General features: G+C 42.1%; 1 protein-coding gene across 2 annotated transcripts in view; it reads left to right on the forward strand.

The window, feature by feature from the left end:
* tmem182a (transmembrane protein 182a) overlaps nucleotides 1–20,759 on the forward strand; it is a 57,091-nt gene extending 36,332 nt beyond the window's left edge. For both annotated transcript variants that reach the window (XM_069891101.1, XM_069891100.1), the window contains exons 4-5: nucleotides 3,040–3,177; nucleotides 15,653–20,759. In XM_069891101.1, coding sequence (XP_069747202.1) covers nucleotides 3,040–3,177; nucleotides 15,653–15,879 — 365 coding nt within the window. In that variant the 3' untranslated portion in view covers nucleotides 15,880–20,759. The remainder of the gene's footprint in view (nucleotides 1–3,039; nucleotides 3,178–15,652) is intronic.
* The last annotated feature ends 7,239 nt before the right edge of the window (nucleotides 20,760–27,998 follow it).

The following is a 27,998-nucleotide window of genomic DNA, read 5'->3' on the forward strand; positions in this document are numbered from 1 at the left end:
GCAGGACTTCATGACCACCTTAAAAGGCACAGCACGGGCTTTTCAAATTAAAACATTGGAAAAAAAACTGATTTGCAGTGTGTAGTCTCATACTTTCGCTTCCCCTTTGTAGCTACCACTACCCTGACTAGCCCAGATGATTCTGGACTCTACATCATGGACACTGCAACAGTCAATGCAATAGCTATGAAATTACCGACCTTCTGGATGCTTCACCCACACACTTGGTTCAGGCAAGTGCAATTGCACCTTCAGCAAATCTCCTCCGACTTGACACTGTTCACCCACTTCGTCAGCTCCTTCAACAAAGAGACTGCAGACAGGGTGGACAACTTGACCTCCTGGAGGAAGGTAAATACCCAGGTCTCAAGAAGCTCCTCTTAAGTACTTTCGGCCTGTCCAGATGACATTGTGCTGCCAGACTCATGCACCTAGTTGGCCTAGGAGACAGAGCATCATTTGCCCTCATGGATAAGATGCTCGCACTGGCAGAGGGCCACAAGCCATGCCTCATGTTTGAGCAGGCTTTCCTGGAGTAGATGCCAGAGGACATATAGCTGCTGTTAGCAGATGAAGATTTCTCGGACCCATGCAAGGTCGTGGCCAGAGCGGACATCCTGTGAGGCACAAAACGTGAAATGTGAAAATGAGTCCGCCATGAACCAGCAAGCCGGCAGAGGCACCAAACTCTAAATGGTGCTTTTATCACCAATGCTGGGGGGCACAGGCATGGAAATGTAGGCAACCCTGCTCATTTCCAGAAAACAGCCAGACCAGCTGCTGCTAATGGCTATGGCAGCTTGCCACATCAATAGCCTTATGCATGTTACCAACAAGGTTAGTGGCCAACGGTTCCAGGTGTTGAACTTAGCATCATCCCACCAACCGCACTGGAGATACCAATGTGACCACGAGGCCCCATGCCCTAGGAGGCAAAGAACACCACTATCAAAACCTTCGGCATGCACAATGTGCAAATACAATCTGGCAATGAAAAGTTCCAGTGGAATTACACACTGGATGTGGTGGACACATCGCTACTTGGTGCTGATTTCCTTTGGGCACACAGCCTGTTGGTGGACATGAAAGCCAAGCACCTGGTGCATGTCTGGACTTTCCAAACCGTCCAACTCAAAGCTACCATCGCCCGCAACCCAGGTGTGGCCACGGTGAGGGCACCTAAGGATGAGTATAGCCGTCTCCTGAATGAATTCCCGGCTATCCTCAGGCCGCAATTCACTTCCCCCATGCCACAGCATGGGATGCTACACCACATATTGACTCAAAGGCCCCCTCTCCACGCCAAAGCCAGGAGACATCCCCCAGACAAACTGCAGTTGGCCAAAGAGGAATTTTCCCAGATACAAGAGTTGGGCATAGTCCACAGATCCGTCAGTCTGTGGGCGTCCCCACTAAACATGGTCACCAAGTCCTCAGGCCCTGTGGGGATTACCGCTGCCTTAATGACTCCTCCACACCTAACTGCTACCCAGTCCCACACATAAAGGACTTCACAGCCAACTTTCATGGTGTGAAGGTGTTCTCCAAAGTCGATTTGGTGTGTGGCTATCATCAAATCCCCGTCTACCTAGACGACATTGGCAAGATGGCCATTATCAACCCATTTGGACTTTTCAAATTCCTCCTCATGCCTTTTGGTCTCAAGAGTGTGGCACAAACCTTTCAGTGCTTGATGGACACAGTGGGCAGAGACTTGGACCTTGTGTTCATCTACTTAGATGACATACTCAACGCGAGCAAGGACCATGAGGAGCACAAGGACCATCTCCGCAGATTCTTCACTCACTTTTTGGAGTTTGGAAACACGGTCAACGTTGCAAAGTGCCAATTTGGAACAGACTCCATGCTGTTCTTGGGCCATACTATCACCGCAAACGGGGAGACACCATCAGCAGAAAAGGTCGCAGTTCACCCGCCCCAACACCCTCAAAGGTCTCCAGAAATTCCTGGTCATGGTTAACTTCTACAACCAATTCATCCCTGGGGCAGCATGCATCACGAGACCACTGTTCGCCATGATATCAGCCAAAAGCAAAACCCTGGCGTGGACGGATGATAGCCATGCACCAAATCGACTTTAGAGACCACCTTCGCGCTGTGAGGTTGGCCGTGAAGTCCTGTATGTGTGGGACTGGGTAGTGGTCAGGTGTGGTGGAGTCGTTAAGGTGGCGGTAATCCCCACAAGGCTGGCACCTGCCTGAGGACTTGGGGACCATGTGTAGTGGGGACGCCCATGGACTGTCAGACCTGCGGACTATGCCCAACTCAGGCACCGAGGGGAAATCATCATTACAGGAGCTACGGAACAGGTTAGCCTGCATCCATCCACAAAGACTTATCAACTGCAGACTTTGTATTTGTTTGCCACAGTCTGCATTCTGCCCCCCTCCAATGACCTCATGAAGGCTCGTACGTGGTCCTGTGCAACTCAGGCAAAACTTTCACACTGGACATTGGGGGTAGGGAGGAGTTATTCATAGCAGACAGGCTGAAACCAGCACATCTGGATCTCAGCCAGCAGATCACTCCAAAATAGCCCAAATGCCGGGGGTGACCACCTAAAGGCATGACCCCACAGCAATGGGACATAAAGCTGGTTCTGCGGGGGGGTGGAGGTGTGGGGGGGAGGGTTGTGTGGCAGCGCACATCGTGATGCAGGCGAACTGGCTCTATGTTCGTCACGGCTGCGGGAGCAGAGCAGCCGCGTCAAAATCGCACCGCTGGGTTTTGCTTCCCTAGTGGGCAGAGGGGCTGCCAACACAGAGGCGGGATTTGACAGCCAACTTATAAGGCGCAGCACAGGCTTTTCAAATTAAACCGTTGTAGCTACCGCTACACTTCAGTATTTGTATTTCAATAAGAAGAGAAATCTATTAGCCATTGTCTCACTGAAGCAATGAATATAAATGCACAGATTCCTCATTTAGAACATAATTAACATAGACATTTCATTACTAAAGAAATAATATTAACCTCTTAAATTAGCTTGACTAATGCAAATATTGTCTGTGCCTTTAGTTTACCGTGGCTTCTGGTCAGTATTCATGATGTTGGGTGTCAGTGCTGCCATAATAGGAGGCTTCATCATCATCTGTGCTGCTCCATTTTCCAATTATAATCTCTACAAAGCAGGTGGCGGACTGTTTCTGTCTGGTGGTAAGTGGAATATTTATCTTCTGTAAATATTTTACAGGACTTGGCTACTTCATCATAAACATTCCCACCACTCTATTTTAACAATGACTTGTGTGAGATAGATTTCAATGCAATTATATTAGATTCTGATAGATAATGATTTACTCTTAATTTTTTATCTGTATATCCAAACTGCAATACTTACTAATACGCTAAATACACTACATTGAATTATCATCATTTATGTATTATACTGCAACATCTAATAAATAATCATACATATATTAATTAATTATAATCAATCAATTAATTGACTCAGGCTCCATTTTAGAGAGTTGTTCTTTTCACAGTTGAGAGAATCCAAAAAAGAGTTTGTTTATTAAGAACAAGAGAGTCACAAGGAAAAGAAAGTCCTCTCTTAAGGACCTAGAGGGGCATTTATGGAGTAGTGCCAGAGGAAATGGGGAAGATATTGCATTAATATTTTGTGAATGTGTTTAGCATTAAAGCAGGTGTAGGAGGTGTTAGCAGTTTTAGAGAGTGGCAGGGTGGATAAGCTGACATGTATATCACAGAACAATGTGGGAACCAGGGAAGGAAATTACTGGGTCCTTGACAGACATTTTTAACTCATGACTGAGGACTGGAGATCTTTTGAAAGACTGGAGAATGACAAACATGGTGATATTGTTTAAAAGAGCTGTAAGGATCATCCAGATAACTATAAACCTGTTAGTATGACATCAGTAGCAGGGAAACTGCAAGAGAAGATTCTGAGAGATAGAAGGTATCAACATTTGAATAACTATGGGGAAAATTAAGGAGAATTGACATGGATATGTTTGTGGAAATTTATGTCTCATGAACGTGACTGAATTTTAAAAAGATCTGTGAAAGAGAGTATGGAAAGTTAGGGGACACAGAATAAGAGACCAACTAGCCAATTAGATTAAAAATTTAGCTTAGTGATACGAGTCAGAGAGAGGTTACAGAAGGGAGAAAGAGGACTGTCACTGTAGGAGTGCCTAGGGTTTCAGTCCTAAGATCCTTCCTTTTTGTAATATACCAAAATGACATTCTTGCAAGGTCAGTAAGTTTGGAGATCACATGAAAATATATCCTACGTTGGACATTGAAGAAGGTTACCTGGCTTTGAAATGGGATCAAGATCTAATTGGGAACTGGGCTGAAGAATAGCAGATGCAGTTCAATTCAGAAAGGGTAGTGGGGTGGGGAGGGGGGTGGGGACGGGCTACATTTAGGTAAATTGAACCAGGGCATGACCTCCTCTGTTAATGACAGTGTCTTAAAGAATGCTATGGAGCAGAGGGATTTAGGACTGCAGGTACATAGTTTTTTTTAAAAGATGGCAGTACAGGTAGACAGAGTAGTAGTAAAAGAATAATGGATACTTACCTTCATTGGCCAAGGCATTTAATATGAATGTTGGGTCATCCTGTTGAAGTTATACAAGATTTTGTTAAGTCCAGAATACTGTGGGCAGTTTCGGTAGCTTAGTTATAGGAAGGATATCATAAAATTAGAAAGGGCACAGAAGAATTTTAAGAGTTGCTGTCAGGATTAAGGAAGTTGAGTTATAGTTAGATAACTAGGCCTGTTTTCCTTTGATCTTAGCAGGTTGAGAGAGGTTCTTATTGAAGTCTACAAAATCATGAGGGGCATAGATAAGCTGAATAGTCATGATCTAATTGAACGGTGGAGCAAGCGCGACAGGCCAGATGACTTACACCTGTTCAAATTTCTTATGTTTGAAATGTGAGTAAATGGGACCATATATAGAATTCAAACAAGTGTTCTCTATTTCATTACTTCAGACCTACAACTCTTTAGTGGTTATGTTACTAGATTCTTGAATATATTGGAATTCTGCAATTAGCATTTCAGATCAATTTCTCCATTTCTATGTATTGACAAATGTGGGTCACCTTTGTAAAATCATATGCATTTGTATAGTTATCTCTTGTATAGTTATCTCTTGTATAGGATCGTGTCCATAGGGTATAAGACCATAACACTTCTAAACTGATAAGACTGAAAAGATAAATAATCACACAACAACTTTCTTGATTTTAGGATTTCTCAAAATAACTTTGGCATTTAAGTGTTTCTGCAGTGTCGGCACAGATAGTTTCCAAAAACAAAACACCCTCAACCACCAATGTGATAATAACCAGTTCATTTGATTTTTTTGGGGGGTGATATTTGTTGAGGGTGAATTATATTGATCAAAATGTATTTATCAGAATAGGGCCATAGGATCTTCTGGAACTTTTCATGCGAGCAGGCAGAACCACATAATAATATCTTGTTTAATATCACACCTCCACAGCCCTACAAGACTCCACTTGAATGTTGGCATAGATCCAAGTGTAAAAATCTCTGGTATGGAATTTGAACTGAGAGATTTCTGATGGAGTAGCAAGGGTGTTGCCATCATTCTTTACTAGTAACTCCACATTATTACAAGAAATAGTTTCCTGACACTCCAGCTACTTCTTGTCAGAGGCCCACACCCAATTTAGATTGAAATGCAACAGCTGTTTTGGTATGTTATGGATAAGGACTCTTAATACACAGGCAGCAAATAAGAATTGAATTGTGTGGAAATTGAATTGAGGAAATTGAATCATATTTTGAGAAAATTCAGTCGATTTTATAACAACTTCATAGAAATGATCCAAAAATAATCACATTTGAGCTCTGAGTAGTTTAGTACGATATTGAACCGTTGGCTGTTGGGTGTGAGCAATGTGTCCTCCCCCACTCAGGGCCTCAAACCTGGGAATGTTCATCTGGGAGAAAATCCTGACATAGGTTCACTTTTCTTCCCAGTGCATTTACAAGCTTTTGTGGAAACCTTAATAGAATCTTTCTAGTCTTAAAGTGCCTTCTGTTCAAATCTCACAGGTATATAGGAGGGTAGGGAGTGGGAGGCGGCGGCCCAAGTCCAGGCACAGGGAGAGCAGCAGCGGCCCCGGCCCCGGTCCGGACGAAGGGTAGACGGCGGCGGCCCCGATACGGGCAGGAGCAAGGGGGAGACGGCGGCCCCGGCCTCGGTCGTGTGAGGCAGGCGGAAGCCCCGGTCCGGGCAGGGAGTGGGAGGCGGCGGCCCCAGTCCAGGCACAGGGAGAGCAGCAGCGGCCCCGGCCCCGGTCCGGGCGAAGGGTAGACGGCGGCGGCCCCGATACGGGCAGGAGCAAGGGGGAGACGGCGGCCCCGGCCTCGGTCGTGTGAGGCAGGCGGAGGCCCCGATACGGGCAGAGAGTTGGAGGCGGCGGCCCCAGTCCAGGCACAGGGTGAACTGCGGCGGCCTCGGCCCCGGTCCGGGCAGTATGGACCGACCTAGGAGGGGAGGCAGGCCCCTCCAGCCCGGGTAAGAAACCTGCATAGGAGAAGGCCACTCCGATATAAAACCTACGACCCAAGGACCTCGCTGCCACGTCCCAGCTTGCTTGGCCACGGCACACGAACCATGGGTGTAAAGGGTGGGACCAGTACTGTGCGCACTGCACTCCACCTAAAAGCTCCTTTGAGCAGGCCCGAGGACAGGTCCACGTCCTCCCCCTCCACGTCCTCCCCCTCCACGTCCTCCCCCTCAAAAGATGCTCACAAACTCAAGCTAGCATGCTGGAACATCAGAACCATGCTAGACAAGGCTGACAGCCACCGACCTGAACGTCGGTCTGCCCTCATTGCACATGAACTCCTCAGACTTAACATCGACATAGCCGCTCTCAGTGAAGTCCGCCTGGCAGATGTAGGCAGCCTCCTACTGGTCTGGCAAGCCTTCGGATGAACGACGCCTATCTGGTGTAGGCTTCATGGTCAAGAGCTTCATTGCCTCCAAACTCGAAAACCTTCCGACAGGCCTCTCAGACCGAATCATGTCCATGCGACTCCCACTTCAAAACAAGCGTCACATCACCCTCATCAGTGTCTATGCTCCAACCCTCCAGGCGGAACCAGCAGAAAAGAACAAGTTCTACACCGACCTGCGCAACCTCATCCAACGTACCCCTACAGCCGACAAGGTTGTCATCCTGGGCGACTTCAACGCTCGTGTCGGCAAAGACTCAGAAACCTGGCCAGGAATCCTGGGCAAGCATGGCGTCGGCAAGTGCAACGACAATGGGTGCCTCCTGTTGGAGCTCTGCGCAGAACAGCGACTTGTCATTACAAACACCCTTTTTCAGCAGAGGGACAGCCTTAAGACCACCTGGATGCATCCCCGATCCAAACACTGGCACCTCCTGGACTACATCCTGGTGCAAGAAAGTGACAAACAAGATGTGCTCCACACCAGGGTCATGCCTAGCGCGGAATGCCACACTGACCACCGGCTGGTTCGCTGCAAGCTCAACCTTCACTTCAAGCCAAAGCCCAGGAACAATAAAGCCCCCAGAAAGAGGTTCAATGTTGGAAACCTGCAGTCAGACGAAGCGAGAGGAAACTTCCAGGCAAACCTCAAAGCAAAGCTCGACGTTGCAACCCGCCTCACGGACCCGTCCCCTGAAACCCTCTGGGATCAGTTGAAGACTACCATACTGCAATCCACTGAAGAGGTACTGGGCTTCTCCTCCAGGAAAAACAAGGACTGGTTTGACGAAAACAGCCAGGAAATCCAGGAGCTGCTGGCAAAGAAGCGAGCTGCCCACCAGGCTCACCTTACAAAGCCGTCCTGTCCAGAGAAGAACCAAGCCTTCCGTCACGCATGCAGCCATCTTCAGCGCAAACTCCGGGAGATCCAAAATGAGTGGTGGACTAGCCTCGCCAAACGAACCCAGCTCAGCGCGGACATTGGCGACTTCAGGGGTTTCTACGAGGCTCTAAAGGCTGTGTACGGCCCCTCACCCCAAGTCCAAAGCCCGCTGCGCAGCTCAGACGGCAAAGTCCTCCTCAGCGACAAGATCTCCATCCTCAACCGATGGTCAGAACACTTCCAATCTCTTTTCAGTGCCAACCGCTCAGTCCAAGATTCCGCCCTGCTCCAGCTCCCTCAACAGCCCCTAAGGCTAGAGCTGGATGAGGTTCCCACCCTGGATGAGACATATAAGGCAATCGAACAACTGAAAAGTGGCAAAGCAGCAGGTATGGATGGAATCCCCCCAGAAGTCTGGAAGGCTGGCGGCAAAACTCTGCATGCCAAACTGCATGAGTTTTTCAAGCTTTGTTGGGACCAAGGTAAACTGCCTCAGGATCTTCGTGATGCCACCATCATCACCCTGTACAAAAACAAAGGCAAGAAATCAGACTGCTCAAACTACAGGGGAATCACGTTGCTCTCCATTGCAGGCAAAATCTTCGCTAGGATTCTACTAAATAGAATAATACCTAGTGTCGCCGAGAATATTCTCCCAGAATCACAGTGCGGCTTTCGCGCAAACAGAGGAACCACTGACATGGTCTTTGCCCTCAGACAGCTCCAAGAAAAGTGCAGAGAACAAAACAAAGGACTCTACATCACCTTTGTTGACCTCACCAAAGCCTTCGACACCGTGAGCAGGAAAGGGCTTTGGCAAATACTAGAGCGCATCGGATGTCCCCCAAAGTTCCTCAACATGATTATCCAACTGCACGAAAACCAACATGGTCGGGTCAGATACAGCAATGAGCTCTCTGAACCCTTCTCCATTAACAATGGCGTGAAGCAAGGCTGTGTTCTCGCACCAACCCTCTTTTCAATCTTCTTCAGCATGATGCTGAACCAAGCCATGAAAGACCCCAACAATGAAGAGGCTGTTTACATCCGGTACTGCACGGATGGCAGTCTCTTCAATCTGAGGCGCCTGCAAGCTCACACCAAGACACAAGAGAAACTTGTCCGTGAACTACTCTTTGCAGATGATGCCGCTTTAGTTGCCCATTCAGAGCCAGCTCTTCAGCGCTTGACGTCCTGCTTTGCGGAAACTGCCAAAATGTTTGGCCTGGAAGTCAGCCTGAAGAAAACTGAGGTCCTCCATCAGCCAGCTCCCCACCATGACTACCAGCCCCCCCACATCTCCATCGGGCACACAAAACTCAAAACGGTCAACCAGTTTACCTATCTCGGCTGCACCATTTCATCAGATGCAAGGATCGACAATGAGATAGACAACAGACTCGCCAAGGCAAATAGTGCCTTTGGAAGACTACACAAAAGAGTCTGGAAAAACAACCAACTGAAAAACCTCACAAAGATAAGCGTATACAGAGCCGTTGTCATACCCACACTCCTGTTCGGCTCCGAATCATGGGTCCTCTACCGGCACCACCTACGGCTCCTAGAACGCTTCCACCAGCGTTGTCTCCGCTCCATCCTCAACATCCATTGGAGCGCTTACACCCCTAACGTCGAAGTACTTGAGATGGCAGAGGTCGACAGCATCGAGTCCACGCTGCTGAAGATCCAGCTGCGCTGGATGGGTCACGTCTCCAGAATGGAGGACCATCGCCTTCCCAAGATCGTGTTATATGGCGAGCTCTCCACTGGCCACCGTGACAGAGGTGCACCAAAGAAAAGGTACAAGGACTGCCTAAAGAAATCTCTTGGTGCCTGCCACATTGACCACCGCCAGTGGGCTGATAATGCCTCAAACCGTGCATCTTGGCGCCTCACAGTTTGGCGGGCAGCAACCTCCTTTGAAGAAGACCGCAGAGCCCACCTCACTGACAAAAGGCAAAGGAGGAAAAACCCAACACCCAACCCCAACCAACCAATTTTCCCTTGCAACCGCTGCAATCGTGTCTGCCTGTCCCGCATCGGACTTGTCAGCCACAAACGAGCCTGCAGCTGACGTGGACTTTTTACCCCCTCCATAAATCTTCGTCCGCGAAGCTAAGCCAAAGAAGGAACCGTTGGCTAAATCTCCCCCTTGACTGTTGACATTTGCCTGTGCTGTTTATTTTTCGTACCATATGGTCTATTTTTCGTACCATATGGTCTTAATTGAAAAACACTCAAATCACATTTGAGCTCTGTCAACTGGCAGAAATCCAAACAAAGTTCCTGAAACTTAAATGAGAGGGAAAATAACTGTTCTGAGCTAAACATAATGATATACTTTTAAATATGATAAAGTATGTTTAGTTCCATTATAAAAGAAAGAAAGAGCAGAGGTCTGTGAATATAAGGATATATCTTGCCTGATGGAAAAAATGAACACAATCAGGATTGCTGTCCAATTTATATGCTACCACATCTCATTTACCATATGGAGACTGGGGTAGAAACGGAAGAGTGTCTGTTTTTAAATTAAGGAGCTGAGTATTTTAGTACAACATTGAAGGGGGTATAAACCGTTGGCTAAATCTTCCACTTGCTTGATGAGAATGGTCAAGGAAGGACAATATTCATCTAGGCCTTCATGCCAGACTGAGGTAGCACTGTGCAGTCTGGTGACATCTCACTACCATCAATCGACTTTGAATTTAGTTGAGACTCCAGCTTCACAAAAATCAATCCAACTTGAGTTAAAGAACCCGATGCCATTTTTCCTGCCTTCCATCTATTTTTCCTGCCTTCCATCTGGTCTTGAAAATTTGGGTATCAGTGTAGGAAGTCATATGGGGCACAGACAGTTCAGGGTTTCATTCAGGATATTGCAGGACATTGATGAACCAGCAACTTTCATTTACATAGCAGCTTAAATGTAGCAAAATATCGCAAGCTGTTATGGCAAATTTGTGGCTACATTTGAATATGAAGATTTTTTTAAAACATACACGAGTTGCCAATTTTGGACCTGGAAATGAGTCGAAGAATCATACAGCATTGAAACAAGTTATTTGGGCCAATTGTTGCAATTCTGGTCTTCTTACTTGACTGTGAGGAACTTTTTGTATTAATCCCATCTTTCAGTGCTTGACCTGTAGCCTTCTGTTCTGAAGCAATTCATTTAGAAACTTCTTGAGGGTGGTCTCTCTCATCCATTATGATCCAGGTACTCTCTACTCTTTGGATGATAAAGATCTCCTCAGATCTTATCTAAATCCCTCAACTTATGTCTTCTGGATTTATACATCTTAGTAATTGGGGGAAAGTTTTCTGCAGTCTACCTTATCAATTTTATATAGCTCAAGTATGTTCCTTGTTAACCTCTTCCAATCCAGGGAAACGGACCCTGAAACAGCCCATCCCAGGCAATATCCTGGTGAATCTACTCTGCATTCTCTCACATACTTCCCATAATGTGGTGACCAGAACTACACAAAATACTTTAGCTGGGGTCTGGCTAATATTTTATAAAATTAGAGCTTAAACACTGCTCTTAGCTTTGCATCTTATTTGCTTTTTTAACAAAATTATCAACCTGCTCTGCCACCTTCAAGGATCTTTGGATTTGCATACCAATGTCTCTCTGATCCTCAGTAATCCTGAGGACAGACCTGATCTTTCACAGTAATGTCCTAGACTCATTGATACTCACAAAATACATCACTTTATATTTATCAGCATAAAACTCCATATTCCATTTTTAGGTCCATTTCTTTAACACATCAAAATAACTCTCACACAAGACTACCATCACAATATTAATAACCCCCATCAATGTCCAACCATGGTCAAAGAAAATGCCTTCTAAAGCTTGAATGGACTAAGGAGATTTGTGGATCAATACTTGCAGATCACAAAAATATCACTGGTAGATAAAGAAAATAGTTTCCCCCCCCCCGCCCCCAATTCCAAATAGATATGATTGGGAAGTTAAATGGCCACAGTAAATTGCTCAATGGGTTGATGTGTGGGATGAGTGGTAGAATCTTGAGGAAAATTATGATAATGTGGGAAACATAAAACATTGGGGTGAATGAGTGATGACTGTAAATGAATGGTTGATGATCAGTACAGATTTGATGGGCCAAAGGGACTGTTTCCATGCTGTATGTCTCTGTGATTCCATGCCTCTGTGAAATAATTAAGATAACCAATCATCTTTATAGCTAAAGCACTAAAGTAGTGGAAGTTATGCTTCAACCATGCAGCGCACTGGCCAGATAATACCTGCACTATTACAAACATTTCTAGAGGAAGTGAAGGAAAGGTTTCTCAGAATTTTACAAAGATCATACAAGCTAAATTATGGAGAGAGTCTCAGAAACATACTTCATTTTATTCCCAAAATTGAAAGATTAATTGAATAATTTGAATGAAATTCTCAGGACATTAGATGAAACTGATAGGGTAAATATTTCTGGTTTGGAAGTCTCGTACTAGGAGAAGAGAATCTAAATGTTAGAGTCAGTCTACCATTGATGATATTTGAAAACAGCTAAATTTCTTCCATGTTTAAAAAATGGTGGTAGGTTCATTGTGAATTATAAATTGGAGTCTAATAAATTTTATTTTAACCAAAGATATTAAGGGATAGAAGGCAAAGACAAGTAAATGGAGCTGGGTTGAGGATAAATTTTCAGAATCAGGTCAGAATCTTACTGAATGGAAGAGCTAGTTTAAAGTCCTGAAAGGGACATTGTTTCAATGTTTCCTTGATTTTCATCATAATACCCTGGAAAGTGTCTAAAGCTCATTCAACAAATTGTAAAATGGATATTTGGGTAATGACTGGAATCTTGATTCTGCTGCAATAAGATAATTTGTAAAACATATAAAGCCTTTTTTAAAATATATGGTTATCACCTAAGCTTGAAAAGAAATAATCTCATTGAATCCAAATATTTTATTTTAACTGGGACTGGTTTATTGCATGGTGGAGGCTTGGAATTGCAGGTTGATTGGGGTGGAGCTGCAAACCAGATGGCAAGGGGAAGCTGAAATAGGTCAAAAATTTCCTTGCTGTATATTGGGGGAGGGGTGGTGAAAGTTGGGGTGGGGAATTGCTGTGCTTGCAGATTGGAACGATGCTATAATAAGCATTTATCTCCTACAGCCAGCTGTTCCTGTCATTTTAGTTATTGGGTTTCCAAGGAGAAACACACATATATATATATATATATATATATATATATACATACACACACACACACACACACACACACCTTTCATTAAAATAGTAACAGGTAAATATAAATAACATGCTGGGTCTCATTTCATGACTCAATGTTAAATCTCTTTCCTGATACACATGTAGAATCATATAAAGTCATCTTTGTTTTTTCATAGATTTTCTGTTGTGCTTCACTGCAATGAATAACTCACTGAATGTGTAAATGTTTGTAAAATAGCTATTGATTGAACCTATCAATGTTATTGGTGGGGAAGAGGGATGGTTCTGCTTTAAAATATGATGAATCTTGCCTTTTTTTTAAAATCAAATCAGCTGATAAAAATCTGATTATAAGATCAGATTCGATTTATTATCATAATAAAACAGAAATGTAATATTACACAAAATTCCCTTTAGTCTGCCATAAGCCAAAGATTCAACATTAGCATTGCCCAGCACCCCTTACAGTCAGAGAAAGAGAAGCAAATGAGAGTACCCCCCCGCACCCCCCCCCCCCCAGATTTACTGAGTGTCCGTGGATTCGCCTCCAGCTCTTCTGTGGCCTCTGTAGCTGCATAAGACTCCAGTTCAGTTCAAAGCATCAGGAACCCAAAGCCAGATTCAAACCTCCGACATGATGAGGAAGCCTTCAGCACTCGGGGCCCTCATCATCCGTTCGAATCCAAGTTCTGATACCTCATTCCCATGAGCCAGTCACCAGCAGCCTGATGTGAGTCATTTGACCTGAAGTCACCAGCAGCCCACAGCCTTTGTGTGTCTTTCAGTTGCAGAACCCCTCAATGGTCTGCCACCAACTCACCATCCTTAGGGTAGTCTTCTCTGCTTCTCCTTCTCCTTCTCAGTGTGGGGGGAGGAGGGTGTTCTCCCCTTTTCTGGTGCCCTACACCAATCCACTGCTCTCCTGGCATCTGCAATCCCTTATGGCCGCTGCTGAACACAGGCACTGCCATCTTGGGCCCAGACCTCACAGTAACAGAAGTTAAAATAAAACATCATTCGCACCTTTATTTTAGAATCTTCATTCTTCTTTTCAACCTGTCCATACCCTTCCTTACCTCTGCAAACTCCAGCAATGTTCTACACAATGAAGTTCACCATTTATATGTTTCTGCCTCTCTAGTGCCTACTATTCTTTCAAAACTTTGACAATTCCCTACTCTCTGACAATGTGTTTGGATAATTAGTCCTAAATGTTGAATCATGTCAGCTCAAGACTATTGGAGACTATCCCCATTGATCTTAAGCCACACCTTTTGGCATGTGGCTCTCCAACAGTATGGTCCTGAGGCAGGCAAATGGGATTCTGTAGATGTGCAAAAAGGACAGTTGACTCTATGACTAAAAATGGATATCCAAATTAAGGAATCATAATGTTGTTAAACAAGAAAATCTGCAGATGCTGGGGTTGAGTTCAATACACAAAAGGGGTGGAGAAACACAGCAGATCCTGAAGTAAGGGGTCAGGCCCAGAACATTTGTTACTTATAATTTCCTATAGATTCTGCATGATCTGCTAGTTTCTCCAGGATTTTTGTGTACTGGTACTTCCTGACTTGCAACCTATGGTACTTGTGTTCATCCACACGTATGACCAAATTTTTAAAAATATTTTTAAAATATATAAAATTTTTATGTGGTTTGTGTTGTATTTCACAAACTATAACAGGGATTGAGGGCATGTAAGAGCCAAAATGTGCATACTTACCTTGTTAGTCGGTGTTCTGGGGTCCCGGGGCTGGGTGTGGGCATCTTGATTCCCTTGCACATATGCGAGTCTTTGATTGGTGCATGTGCGATAGGTTCATGTATTGGAGTTTGGTTTGCGCATGCACCAACTGAAGACTCATGCATGAGCACAGGGATCAAGATGGCCGCACTCAGCCCCGGGACACTGACTATCAAGGTAAGCATGGACTTGAATGTGGAAAGATTCACTAAATTTTATCGTCAAATTTGGGAAGCTTTAAGTTGTTATTGTCAAATGTATGATAAAAAATATGATTAAAAAGTTTGCTTTAAGTCTTCTGTACTCCATGTACATGGGCAAAATTCTGACTTACATCCATTCTGAGATACGACCGATTCTTCAGTCCCCATTACAGTCGTAAGTCAGGGACTACCTTGCATAATAAATCATTATGAAGTTTTGTTCTCACATTCACTCCTTGGGAACTTACCAATTTCTCCCAACATCCTATCTTCTACTTTCTCACTCAAGTTCCTGATTAGAAAAAAAATAGTAGTGAAAATGTCATGTTGCTTTCCTCAATTTTATTCTGTATTCAAGCTTGTAACATGTGCTTCTTTCCAGACAAAATTAGTGAGTTGAGCTAAAATATATTGCATGCAACTAAATTTAATTGGGAAATCCAGCTCTCCTGGCTGGTGGAATCAATTACTCTAAGCTGATGGGCAGAACAGATTAAATACAGTGAAAACAGCATTTAAAAATCTGGCATTTGAAATCAAATGATTTAGTTATTCAATTCTGCATTCAAATCCCTTTAAATTATTTTTCTTTTTATTACCAGGTATTTTATTCACAATACTCGTTGTAATGTATGTTATCTGGATTGAAACTGTCATTGATATTCAAGAATACATACAGAAGAAAAGAATGCAGCTCTGTTATGACTTTGACCTAAGCATTCAATATGGATGGTCTTTCATGATTGCACCATTTGGAATATTCTTCTCCTTGCTGGCAGGTTTGTTGTTCCTCCTTGCTGGCCACACCATTCAAATTCATTATGATTAAAGAACAACTTATTTGCATTAAAAAATAGAAATGCGAAGTTTGCCAAACATATAAAATAGAAATGAATTTAATTTGTCTGCATCTTCAAACAGCATTCAGGTGGTTTTCTTCATATAGTGCACCATGAACCACCTTCTGACTTGTTAGCAAGGTTAGAAATGAGTGTACAATGAAATTGTTGAATAATTAAAGATAATCAAGCCAAATATTTTAATGTATTGCAGTGTTAGTTTGAAAAATGAAAATCCTATCTTATATAATCGTATTGTTATGTTTGATAATTTATAATTGATTGATGTCTCTCCAATAAGAAATCAATTTTCTTTTGATTTCTCAAAATGCAACTATTAAGAGGCAGCTGAATGCAAATAATTATAAATCTCAGGGATAATCTTCAAGTTGTTGATACCACTTCAAAAGTACAATGATGTCAACAACATCGTTGATTTCCATACTAAACCAGTTATCCACTAGGGATTATATTTTCCAGTTATTGTGGATTTATGTCAAAGACATTTTATTTATGAACTAATCTAAAACAGCCATTCTCGACCCTTGCTTTTTGGCTATGGCCCCCACTAATACAATGCTCAAAGTCTGTGAAGCAGCCAAGTTTTGATTTCTCCCCTTCTTCTCTCCTATTCACTACACAAAAAGCATAAAAATATTTATGTTACATGAGGTGAAACGAAAGCAAGACTTTTACTTAAATATACTGTGGCCCCTGTGGGGCTGTAAGGCCTCTGTTGAGAATGGCTGGTCTAAAAGTTCACATTCAGGCCATTATTGACTGATAGAAAATTAAATATGGTGGGTTATTTTGGAAGCTTTGATCATTAGTGTTTCTACATGTTCTTCTCTCCTGGTGCCCTTTACAACTCAAAACTGATGCCAATGGAATAAATCAGTTGTCAATCCCAACAAGAGGACAGAACCGTGAACTTTATTTTATTAATTGAATAGATGGCTAAAGATAGAATAATTGTGATGTTGAAATGCAAGTTCCTATTCCCAGCCAATAAATAGTGATTTCAGGTTATATACTGGTGTCATTGTACCAAACTACCACCTTTTAGTTATTTGGAATGATTCCCTTTACCAAAAAAAGGTTAATGATATGTGCTGAGAAACTTATGGTAGAAGGAGCAGTCTCTGTTCTTTTCAGGAAAATTAGGAATTTTGTATGACTGTGCAATGAGGGTAGTTAGTGTATGAAATCCATTTACCTTATACCACTGGAACACCTTCTATTACGCTATTCTAGCGATGCACTCGATTCGGCATTTTAGATTATTCACTGGCATTGAATAATTAACACTATGAATGTTACAAATACTCATTGAGAAAGGACAATAACCTAAGTTCAAATGTCCTGTATCTAAGATCCCCTCCTTGGACCATTTTGATAGGTGTGTACTCATTAATGCTGGTGACATTTACCACTTTACATTAATAAGTTTAGAATTACATTCACTCATAATAGACTATGTTCTCCCCAAGACTTCCTAATTCTGACTGCAGGGTTACTTGAATGTTGGACATTGTAAATTGAAGCATTTTTGAGCAATTGCCTATAATGGAGGTTGGAATTGCATTAATTTGTTTCATTCATGATGAATTAAAGTCAAATCATTCATCGATGCCACCTGTTGAATTTGTTTGTGAAGAGAATTTATCTCTGCCATGGATTTCTACAAAATGACTCATCTGTAACAGTATGCCTTTTGGTTCTTGTAGTACTCCTTCAGTTTAATCTTCCCCGTATTTAGCTGAGATGTTAATGCTTCTTTAGTATACTTTGTCGAGATACATCATCCTTTGGGCTTGTATGCCTTGTCAGTGTTCATGTGTTTTTTTATTCCATTGGGTCTGATGCAGTGTTGGTGATTTTGTTAGTGGTCTCTAGTTTGTATGAAACAGGTCTGTTTCTCCTGCACTGTTCAGAATATTCCATGGTGAGAACAAAATTGTAGATGCCAACTATTATCATTTTATTCAGCCTTGAATAAATTCACTGGACACTCCAAACATCACATTTCCATTCTGGCTTAACAGAACTTTGAGCTCCTGTGGTTTCCCATTAAGAGTTGAGAGTTATTCACTTTATTACTCAAAACATGTCTCCTATGCAATATACGAGCAACAAATGCAAATTAGCCTTGTTCCTGCTTTAAGAATTGCATGTTAAAATTGTATATTACTATACTCATATCTGTTTCACTGCTTTTTAAAGATCAACCTGAAATTTCTCAAATTCATTTTTGATTGGAGGCCATTTGTTTTGTTGTGGAAGGACTAAGATACTAACCAAAACCTCAGTCTTTCATGAGCAACTAACATGTGCCTGACAGAGGAATTCTTTTTACTTTTAAAATAATCAACCCTGAAAATAAGAATTGAATTTCCTTTGGGGACCACTTGCTCACCTCCTGTGACTTTGATAGGGATGAGAAGATAGTTGATATCCATAAAATAAGTGTGGTCTTCACTAATCAAAAGTTCTGGATAAACTCAGCAGGTCATGCAACATCCATTAGAAATAAAAGACAGTCAGTTATGTTTTTTTGTACATAGAATTTATATATTTTTTTCTCCCGTTCAAAAATGTCTTCCTACCTTCTGGAGTGACTGTTCACATATGAACGACCAAACCTCGAAATTTCCATTTTCTTATGCAAATTTGGATAGCATACCCGAAGTGCTGTAATTAGAGAGGCGGGACTTAGAAATAGGTGCTATTCGTTAGCCTGGTGTTTTCAGAATGCCTGCAGTTAACTTTCGACTTCAGGTATTCTGGAAAATTTACTAGGAGTCTAGGAGGTAAAATTTCAGAACAGTCTTTTTACACAGACTGCATTCTAGAAATTTGGGAATAATTTCCCGGAATGCAGCAGCTGTGTAAAAAAACATAAATGCCTGAGCCCTTCTTCAGGAATGTGGAAAAACTGGTAAACACCCGAATAAAAAGGTTGGTGGGAGAGGAGATGGGGGAAAGAATGGGAAAGGGGTGGAGCTCAGGCTAACAGGTAAGAAGCAATAGCTGGAAACAGTTCAGAGGATTGCAGAGAAAAAAGCTGAGAGGTAATGGGGGAGTGGGCAGAGGACTGTCAAGGGTAGCTCTCTGATAGAAAAAGGAAAGGAAGGGGAAGAAGAGAGACAGAGGGACGAGGGAAAGAGAGAGACCATGGGAGGGTGTGAATGGAAATTGGGGAAGTCGATATTGATGCCGTCTGGTTGGAGACTACCAAGACGGAATACAAGATGTTCCTCCAATTTGCGGGTGGCCTCAACTTAGCAATACATGAGGTAATGGACAGAAATGTCATTGTGGTAATGGGGTGTGGAATTTTAGTGCTTGGTCAATTGTGGAGAATAATATGTTGGATGCAGAGGCTGGTGGGGCAATAGGTAAGGATAAGAGGAACGATAGGGAGGCGGTGGTGGGACAGTCAGGACAGATGTGCGAGAAATAGCTTTGTGGGTGAGGTCTGAATTAATGGAAATTCTCAACAGTTTCCTCCACCTACAATGTGATCCCACTACCAGACACATCTTCCCCTCCCCTCTTTCCATTCTGTAGGTATTGCTCTCTTCTCAACTCCCTTATCCAATCATTCCTGCCCCCTTGGTGACGAGCCCCATGACTGCAAGAAATGCTAGGCCTGTGCCCACACATCCTCCCTCACCACAATTCAGGACCTCAAACAGTTCTTCCAAGAGAAGCAACCCACTTCACCTGTGAATTTGTAAGTGTTATTTACTGTAGCCTGTACTTCTGATGCAGCCTCCTCTGCATTGGAGAGACTGGATGTAAAGATTGGGGAATCGCTTCGCTGAGCACTTTTGTTCTGTTTTCTTCAATAGCAAGGACATTCCAGAAGCCAACCATTTTAAGTGTGCACACCACTGATGTAGTGCCAATTCGAGGCCACCTGTAAATTGGAGGAACAACAGCTTGTATTCTATCTCGGCACTCTCCAACTAGATGACATCAATATCAATTTCTTGAATTTCCATTAACCCCCATCCCCCAGTCTTTCTTTTTCCCAGAACCACTGGCTCTCTTCCACCAGTTCCCACCCCTTCCCTTCCTTCTCCAATCAGAGAATTGCCCTTTTTTTCCCCTCTGTTCCATCATTTCTCAGCTTCTTTTCCTTCTACCCTCCCACCTATTACCTCCTACCTGTTTGCCTGTTCTCCTTCACCCCCTCCTCCTTGCACCCCTCCCAGCCCCCATACCTTTTTATTCAGGCTTCTGCCTGTTTTTCCACATTCTCAATGAAGGGCTCAGGCCAGAAACATTGATTGTCTTTCATTTCCTATAGATGCTGTGTGAACTAAAGATTTATGTATACTGCACTAGACCCCAGCATGTGCAGATCTTCTTGTTTATCTCCTTGAGATGAATATGTTGATCAGAAGTCCCAAGGGAATCATGGAGAAATATTCTGACTTTGCAATTTCAAATAAAATTATATACATATTTTAACATTTTTCATGAGAGCAAAATAATCCTGTGTAATGCCCAAGTTTGACTGTTTACCTGTTTAAATGGATTTTGTGCATGTTGGACAATCCTGCTGTTTTCAGTCCATTATAATAGTTATTTTGACATAAGGAGAACAATTCTTCCTGCAAAGTTATCATCCTAGTGGAAAAACATTAATCATCCAATTTCTCATTAATGCAATCTAGGGAAATTCACACCGAGGGACGTGTGAAAGACAGCTCTGTTTTGACATGCTGAGGTATACATGGAATTGATTGGTGCGTCAATAAATAAACATGAAATAAACCTTTGGTGGGTCTAGCAATATGATGGCATTTTTACATAATTGGTACCTTCACGTTTTTCTCAATAAATATATTTTTCTTGTCAAGATCTTGATATTCATTTAAAATAATTAAGTATATTTCTATAATATGCACGTTTATGTAATCTAATTGTTTGATTTTTCTGACTTAATTTTTCTTTAAATATTTCTCAAAAGAGTTATTGAGCAATTATCCCATTGAATTTCTTTGAACTGTTTATATATTATAATGTGTAAGTCTGATTTGTGCCCTGATGCTGGGTGTGTTTTTCTTTGTTATTTATTAAAAATAATGAGGCAATTGTTCCCTTCAACAATTGGGAAATCATCTCAATAAAGTATTTGCAATAAATGACTCCTTAATACTTTTCCAGTCATTTTTAGAAACATAATGTACACACTACAATTTATTTACCACAAGAACACTGAATTGGACAATTAGTAATTGCATTATTGTAAAGTTTAACACCTAAGAGTTTACTTCAGTCTCTTCTTGTTCTCATGTGGTGAAAGTCTATCAATCAGCATATCTTTTTTCTTGCTAAAATTAAACCAGAAGTAAGGAAAAGGATGTATGACATGATTATCCAGTGGGTTGATTACCATAAGAGTTGGGAAAATAAATTTAAAAATATCCACCTGGTTCAATAACATTGTCAGAGAAGAAAACCTGCCATCCTTTCCTGGCTTTGCCCATATACGTTTACAGGCCAACCAATGTGGTTGGTTCACAATTTCCTCTATAATTCAAGGCTAATTAGGTATAAGCATTGAATGATAATATTGCAGAGGCCCGTGTGCGGAGACACAAACCGGCCCATGCGTGGAGACACAATAGCCGATGAACGCAGCAACTGCGTTGACTTGAGAGTGACACCAGCCATCGTCCCAGGTGACCTCCACATGGCGGGAAGTTGGGGAACTCTGGCAGGAATACTAGCCAATACCAGGCTGGTGCTCTGATGATGTGGAGCCTTGACATCAACACCTGGGGCCCATGTAAGTGCGATGGCCAGAGTAATAAACAAATCTAGTTTTCCAAGGCTTTCGTGTGAGTGTCGTTCTTCTCCAAGCTTACGTAGTGCGTACGATACAACATTGTCATGGTGTAAATGAATAAAGTTTATGGCACCGTTTTGCAATGGTGACAAGTTAAATAAAAGATGGCTGTGGCTCTACATTATTTCTCTCATCCCTAAGTGCAAATCTTATCCTGTGCACTAACTCTGGTCTGACATTAAGTGCAGTACTAAGATTCCAGGTTTCAAGTGTGCACTATTTAAAAGAACAGTAATATAGGCAGTCCCTGGGTTACGAACGAGATCAGTTCCCAGTCTGTCTTTAAGTCAAATTTGTAGGTAGGTCGGAATGGGATATATGGTTCTTATTTAGTGGATTTACACTTTGGAAGTAAATAAGAGACAATTTTAAGCCAAATACAAAGTTACACACTCAATACAGCAACGTAATCTGACAAAATGGCAGAAGGCATTCTCCTTCCTCAAGCCAACAAATCGTTGAAATCACATGTAATCCGTTCGTAAGTACGAGTTGTCCATAACTCCAATGTTCTTAATCTGGGGACTTACTGTAGTTCCAGCTAGTCTCATGGCAAAAGTTTATCTGTCACCTAATATTCATTTTGACCTTTCTATTTGTTCATTGCTTTTGTTGATCCTTGTTGTGCACATTTTGGTTACCACGTTTCCTGACTTACTACAGTCTCAGATCTCAACAAGTTCTTAATAGGTTTCCAAATATTTTGGAACATCTTGAATAAAGGTGCTGTGCAAAAGCAAATATTTTTCCTGAAGTTTACATGTCAAGTTTTTTTTTCAATTAATAATGGAAAAATATCAGATATTCCAACCAAATAGTTCTATTCCTTTTAAAATATATAAAATCTCTGTTCTTTCCTCATATCATTTTTGACCAAGTTTTTCTGTGGAAGGGAAGCATAGCCTGAAGAGTCAGTGCACAATGTTGGGTAAATAGAAAGGATGAGTTGAATTTACAATCAAATCAGCCACGATCTTATTAAACAGTGGCCCTTGGGAGTCTCTGCTCTTAATGCATTTGCTCTTAGTGACAGATTATTCTACAGTTCATTGGTGCTTTTACAATTTAACCCTGTCTTTCTTAACTAATTGAGTTATTTTTACAAATCCACAATCTAAAAGGACTAATTGAGAATGAAAACATGGTTGAAGCTTTTGCAGATTTCTTCCATAATTTTAGTGCATGACAATCAAAACCATTAGATCCCAAAGATGGAATATCTACAGACCTCCAGGACTAAAGTATCTGTTATTGTAGAGATAGTGTAAATGGTTGCCAAAGATTGCAGCAGGATCTTGCTTAGTTGGGTAGGTGGGTGGAGGAATAGTTGATGAAATTTAATACAGAGAAATGTGAGGCATTGTATTTCTGATGTGGGTAGGACCTAAACAGTGAACAGTAGAGATCTGGGGAGTCTTGTAGAGCAGAAGGATCCAGGAGTACAGGTTCATAATGCCTTGAAAGTAGCATCACAGAGTGTTCATCATTCAGAGTTTTGAGTATGGAAGTTCAGAGGTCATGTTGTATTTGTATAGGATGTTGGAGAGGTCCCATGTATAGTATTGTGCTTAATTCTGGGCACAATTTTTTTTTAGGCAAAATGCTATCAAGGGGGAGAGGAATAGATTGGGAGAACATGAAGACTTTTGCCTAGAGTAGGGGAATCAGTAACCAGAGGACAGACATTTAAGGTGAGTGGTGAGCCTGTGGGGTATTTTTTTTTTTAAATAAATAATAATTTTTAAAAAAAGATTTCATATATATATATATATACCCAGAGGGTTGTGAGTGTACAGAATGTGCTGCTGGTAGAGTTGTTTGAGGCAGGTACTATTGCAATGTTTAGGAAAAAAAATAAGACAAATATATCGATAGGATAGTTTTAGATCAGTAGTTTTCAAACTGCCCCCCATAAACTTGCATTCCACTTTAATTTTAAGTATTCCCTCTGCCATTAGTGCTCTGTGATTAGTAAGGGATTGCTTAAGGTGGATTGTGAGTTTAGGGGAGCCGTTTGAAAACCACTGGTTTAGACCACTGGTTCTCAACCTTTTGCTTTCCACTCAGATACAACTTCTAGTATTCTCTATGCTATACATGCTCTGTGATTAGTAAGGGATTGCTTGTGGTGGTATGTGGGTGGATTGAAAAAGTCTGAAAACCACTGTTTTAATTGTACTTGACTCATTATGTGCACAGTTTCATAACTCCAAAGGAAATGGGCCAATGACAATTTTTCTCAAGTAAAATATTTCAGTAACAATTGGGTCCAGAGCAGTGATTCTCAACCTTCCCTTCCCATTCACATGCCATCTTAACCAATCCCTTAATAATCACAGAGCATTGATGGCATAGGGAATATTTAAAGTGGATGTGAGTGGAAAGAGAAAGGTTGAGAACTGTTGGTTTAGAGGGATATGGGTCAAATTCAGGCAGATGGGACAAGTTTGGGTGGGACATTTTGGTCAGCATGTAGGCCCAAAGGATCTGTTTCTACTTTGTGATTATCAAACATGACCCTAGCCATATGTCATTATCGGTTCTTTAAAGCTTGCAATTATTCTGCTGCATCTTTCAATCCTTATGTAATTTTCATTTGTCATAATACAAGATAGTGGCCATATTATCAATATTATATTTTAGCTCAAATTCTTTCAATGATCTCTGAAACAGTTACACATCTGCAATTTTTGTGACCTTGCTCATAATCCAGATCGAATTGGAATACGTTCTTTATCGATGTATGCTGTAAAGTCACCTACTTTTGATGGCACATGTACTTTTACTGGTTTATTCATGGTAGCTGTAGGGATGGCTTCCTTTATATTGTGCAATATGACAGGATTCTTTATTTTGTACTGCATTTTTAATTCACCTTCAATTAATCCCAACAGTTCCTCTCAAAAGCATTGAACTATAGTGGATCACTCTGAAACATGTAGGGCTGAAAGACAAGAGAGTAAAACATAAAAAGTTTGCAGTAAGTGATTGAAGTAAAAGCACAATGCTGGTGAAACTCAGCAGGTTAAACAGCGTACTTTATATTGCAAAAATAAAATTACATAATCAATGTTTCGGGCTTGAGTTCTTCATCAAGGTATGAGCAAAATGTAGACAGGTGCCTGAATAAAATGTTGGTGGGGGGGGTGGGGGAAGCAGTAGGGGGAGGTGCACAGGCCCACAATCAAGAGGTAATAGGTGGATAAGGAAGGCACCACAGTTAATGGGGGTGGGGGTGGGGAGGGGAGGTTGGCTGGATCTGTGAATGGAGATGGAAGGGGTGAAGAGCTGGAGGAAAGGAGACAGAAGGATGGGGAAGAGAGGCAGAATGGCAAGTGGTCTAACAGAAACCAGTGAAGTTGATGTTAAAGTCATTTGGTTGGAGTGCTAATTCAGAATATTAGGTATTGTTCTTCCAATTTATAGGTGGGCTTGGTAGGGTTGTGCATGAGGCCTTGGACAGACTTGTTGGCATGAGAGCAGAACTGAAATGCTTGGACACTGGGAGATCCCTGTCATTGATGCAGACAGAGCAAAGGTGTTCAGCAAAGTGATCTCCCAGTCTGTGTCAAATCTCTCTGACTTAGAGAAGTACACATCGGGAACATCAGATGCAGTAGGTGACTCAGCAGATATACTATAGAGATGTTGCTTCACTTGGAATGACTCTTTGGGGCTCCAATTTGTAGTGAGGGAGGAGGTATTGGTGCAAGTGTGGCACAGGGAAGGTGCCAAGGGGGCAATTAAAGGAAGGGATGAGTGGACGAGGGAGTTACAAAGAAAACAGTTCCTAAGGAAGGAGGAGAGGGAAAGATTGATCTGGTGGTGGGATCATGTTGCATGTGAAGGAAATTGTGGAGGATAACACATTAGATGTGGAGGCTGGTGGGGTGGTAGATGAGGCAAGGGGAATCCTATTTTTGTTGATTCATGCGGCAGAAGGGGCCAGGGCAGATGTGTGGGAAATAGAGAAGATGCGGGTAAGAGCTAAGTGGATGGTGGCAAAGGGGAAGCCCTGTTTTTTGATGAAGGAGAAGATCTCAGATGATCTAGACTGGAAGACCTCATCTTGGGAGCAGATAAGACAGAAGAATTGAGAGAAAGGAGTAGAATCCTTATAAGGGATTGCATCTGAAAAAGTGTAGTCGAGGTAGTTGTGGGAGTTGGCAGGTTTATAAAATTAGTCTCCCAAGATAGAGACAGGGGAGAGCATCACTAGAGAGGACCAAGTGAATTTTAGGTTGGGGTGAAAGTTAGCAGCCAAAAGAATAAAGTTGACGAGCTCATCGTGCATGATTAGGGCTAAAAGACATTTTTTTGTTTCTTCACTTCTTCAAGTCCGTGAGAAATATTTTGTCACACACTGTTTGAAATGTGTGAGGAAATATTGATTTGCATTGCTAGTATCTCTGAGAATTTAATTGGCAATTTCAGAGTGAACTATATAATTCGGTGATCATACAACTTCCTGCTCCGATATACAGTAACTGAAAATAGCCTTAAACTAAATACTGTGAACCCTGTTGCAAAGGTGACTTAGGTCTGTTTGTCCTGAGATTAAAATACCACTTGATATCTCTATTCAAGGTATATCAGTGGGTCTGGCAAAATTCAGCTAGGAACAACAAAATATGCACATTCACTCCTGCCATAGTGTGAATACCCTCAGAGACACTACTTGTCAGCTGAGGCTACTGCCACCAATCTAAAACCTGCATATCTTTCATCATTTAAACAGATCTTTGTCATTATTTTTTTATGATTACCAAGGTATTTAAAATAATTTGGGAAATAAATTTGACCTGGAGGCATATGAGAGATGCCAGATGCTGGAATCTGAAGCTAAACACAAACTGCTAGAGGAACTCAGCGGGTCAAAGCAGTATTAGTGCGAGATGAAGAATGGCTGATATTTCAGGCTGGAGCCCTTCATGAAGAATGGAAATGCAGAGAGAAATCAGTGCAAAGAGGGCAGGGTAGGAGGAGCAGGTCAGGAGATTGATGGACGAGGGAGAAGCTAAGTGAGATGGGCAAGGACAGAGGATTGAAAGATGCCAGGCAAAGGGAGAGAGTGGCAAGAAAAACAAAGGGGTTTGGTGGAGGAAGCTCAGGGTGGAGTGGATGATAAGAAAACAAAGGCTGGCAATTTGGGATCTGATAAACAGAGAAGGTGACAATGGTGGTATAAAGAAAGACCAGATGGAACTGAATTGGGAGAGGTGGGGTTGGGAAAAAGCTGAAGAAATTTGTGGGGATCGACGTTGAAAAGTGGATGGAGAAGGTGAGATGAAAATGGTTTGGGTGGGGCTGGATGGGAAAGGAGACGGAGAAACAATGAGCAGACTTGTTACTTGAAAGTAGAAAATCCTATGTTCATACCATTGGGCTGTAGATTGCTTTCCTTGACGAAGGGCTCAGGCCTGAAATGTTAGTTACCCTTTACTTCTTATAGATTCTGCATGCTCTGCTGAGTTTTAAAGTTAATTTTTAAAAAATTTAAATGTAGACATACAACATGATAACAGGCCCTTCTGGCCCATGATCACATGCCACCCAAATACCCCAATTAACCTACACCCTCAAGTGTTTTTGATAGGTGGGCAGAAACCGGAGCACCCAGAGGGAAACCCACGCAGACATAGGGAGAATGTACAAACTCCTTACAGACAACACAGAATTAGAGCCCGGGTCACTGGTGCTGTAATAGTATTCCACTAACGACTGCACTAACTGTGCTGCTCTTTTGTTTCTCTAGCACTGGGCATGAGATGTTGTTTCTCTAGCTTATGTTGGGCTTCTCTGTGGCAGTGGAGAAGAGCTGGGACAGACAGGTCTGTGGAGGATTGGAAAGGGGAGTTGAAGTAGCATTGAACAGGGATGTGGATAGAGAATAAATGTTCAAGAAGATGTTTGCAAGCTGATATAGGGGAGGTTACATTGGGAGCACCAAATGCAGTAGATGAGATTTGAGGAGGAATCTTTGCCTCACTTGGAAATTTGACATGTTTTATTTTTTATGCTGGATAATACAGCTTTCTTAAAACAATTTGTGACCAAATTAGGAAGTAACCTCCCTGGACATGCAAGATTATTAAGTATAATTTATTTGGTCTTTTCCTAAATTGACTTATCATATATGTCAGCATTCAAGATGACTCAGATATAAGATGACCCCCCTGAATTTCCATCTAAAATCTAGGTTTTGAGCTGCACTCATTATATAAAACTACCCCAAGTCTGGCACTT

This window comes from Narcine bancroftii, chromosome 7 (genome assembly GCF_036971445.1).
Source record: "Narcine bancroftii isolate sNarBan1 chromosome 7, sNarBan1.hap1, whole genome shotgun sequence".
Taxonomy (NCBI): domain Eukaryota; kingdom Metazoa; phylum Chordata; class Chondrichthyes; order Torpediniformes; family Narcinidae; genus Narcine; species Narcine bancroftii.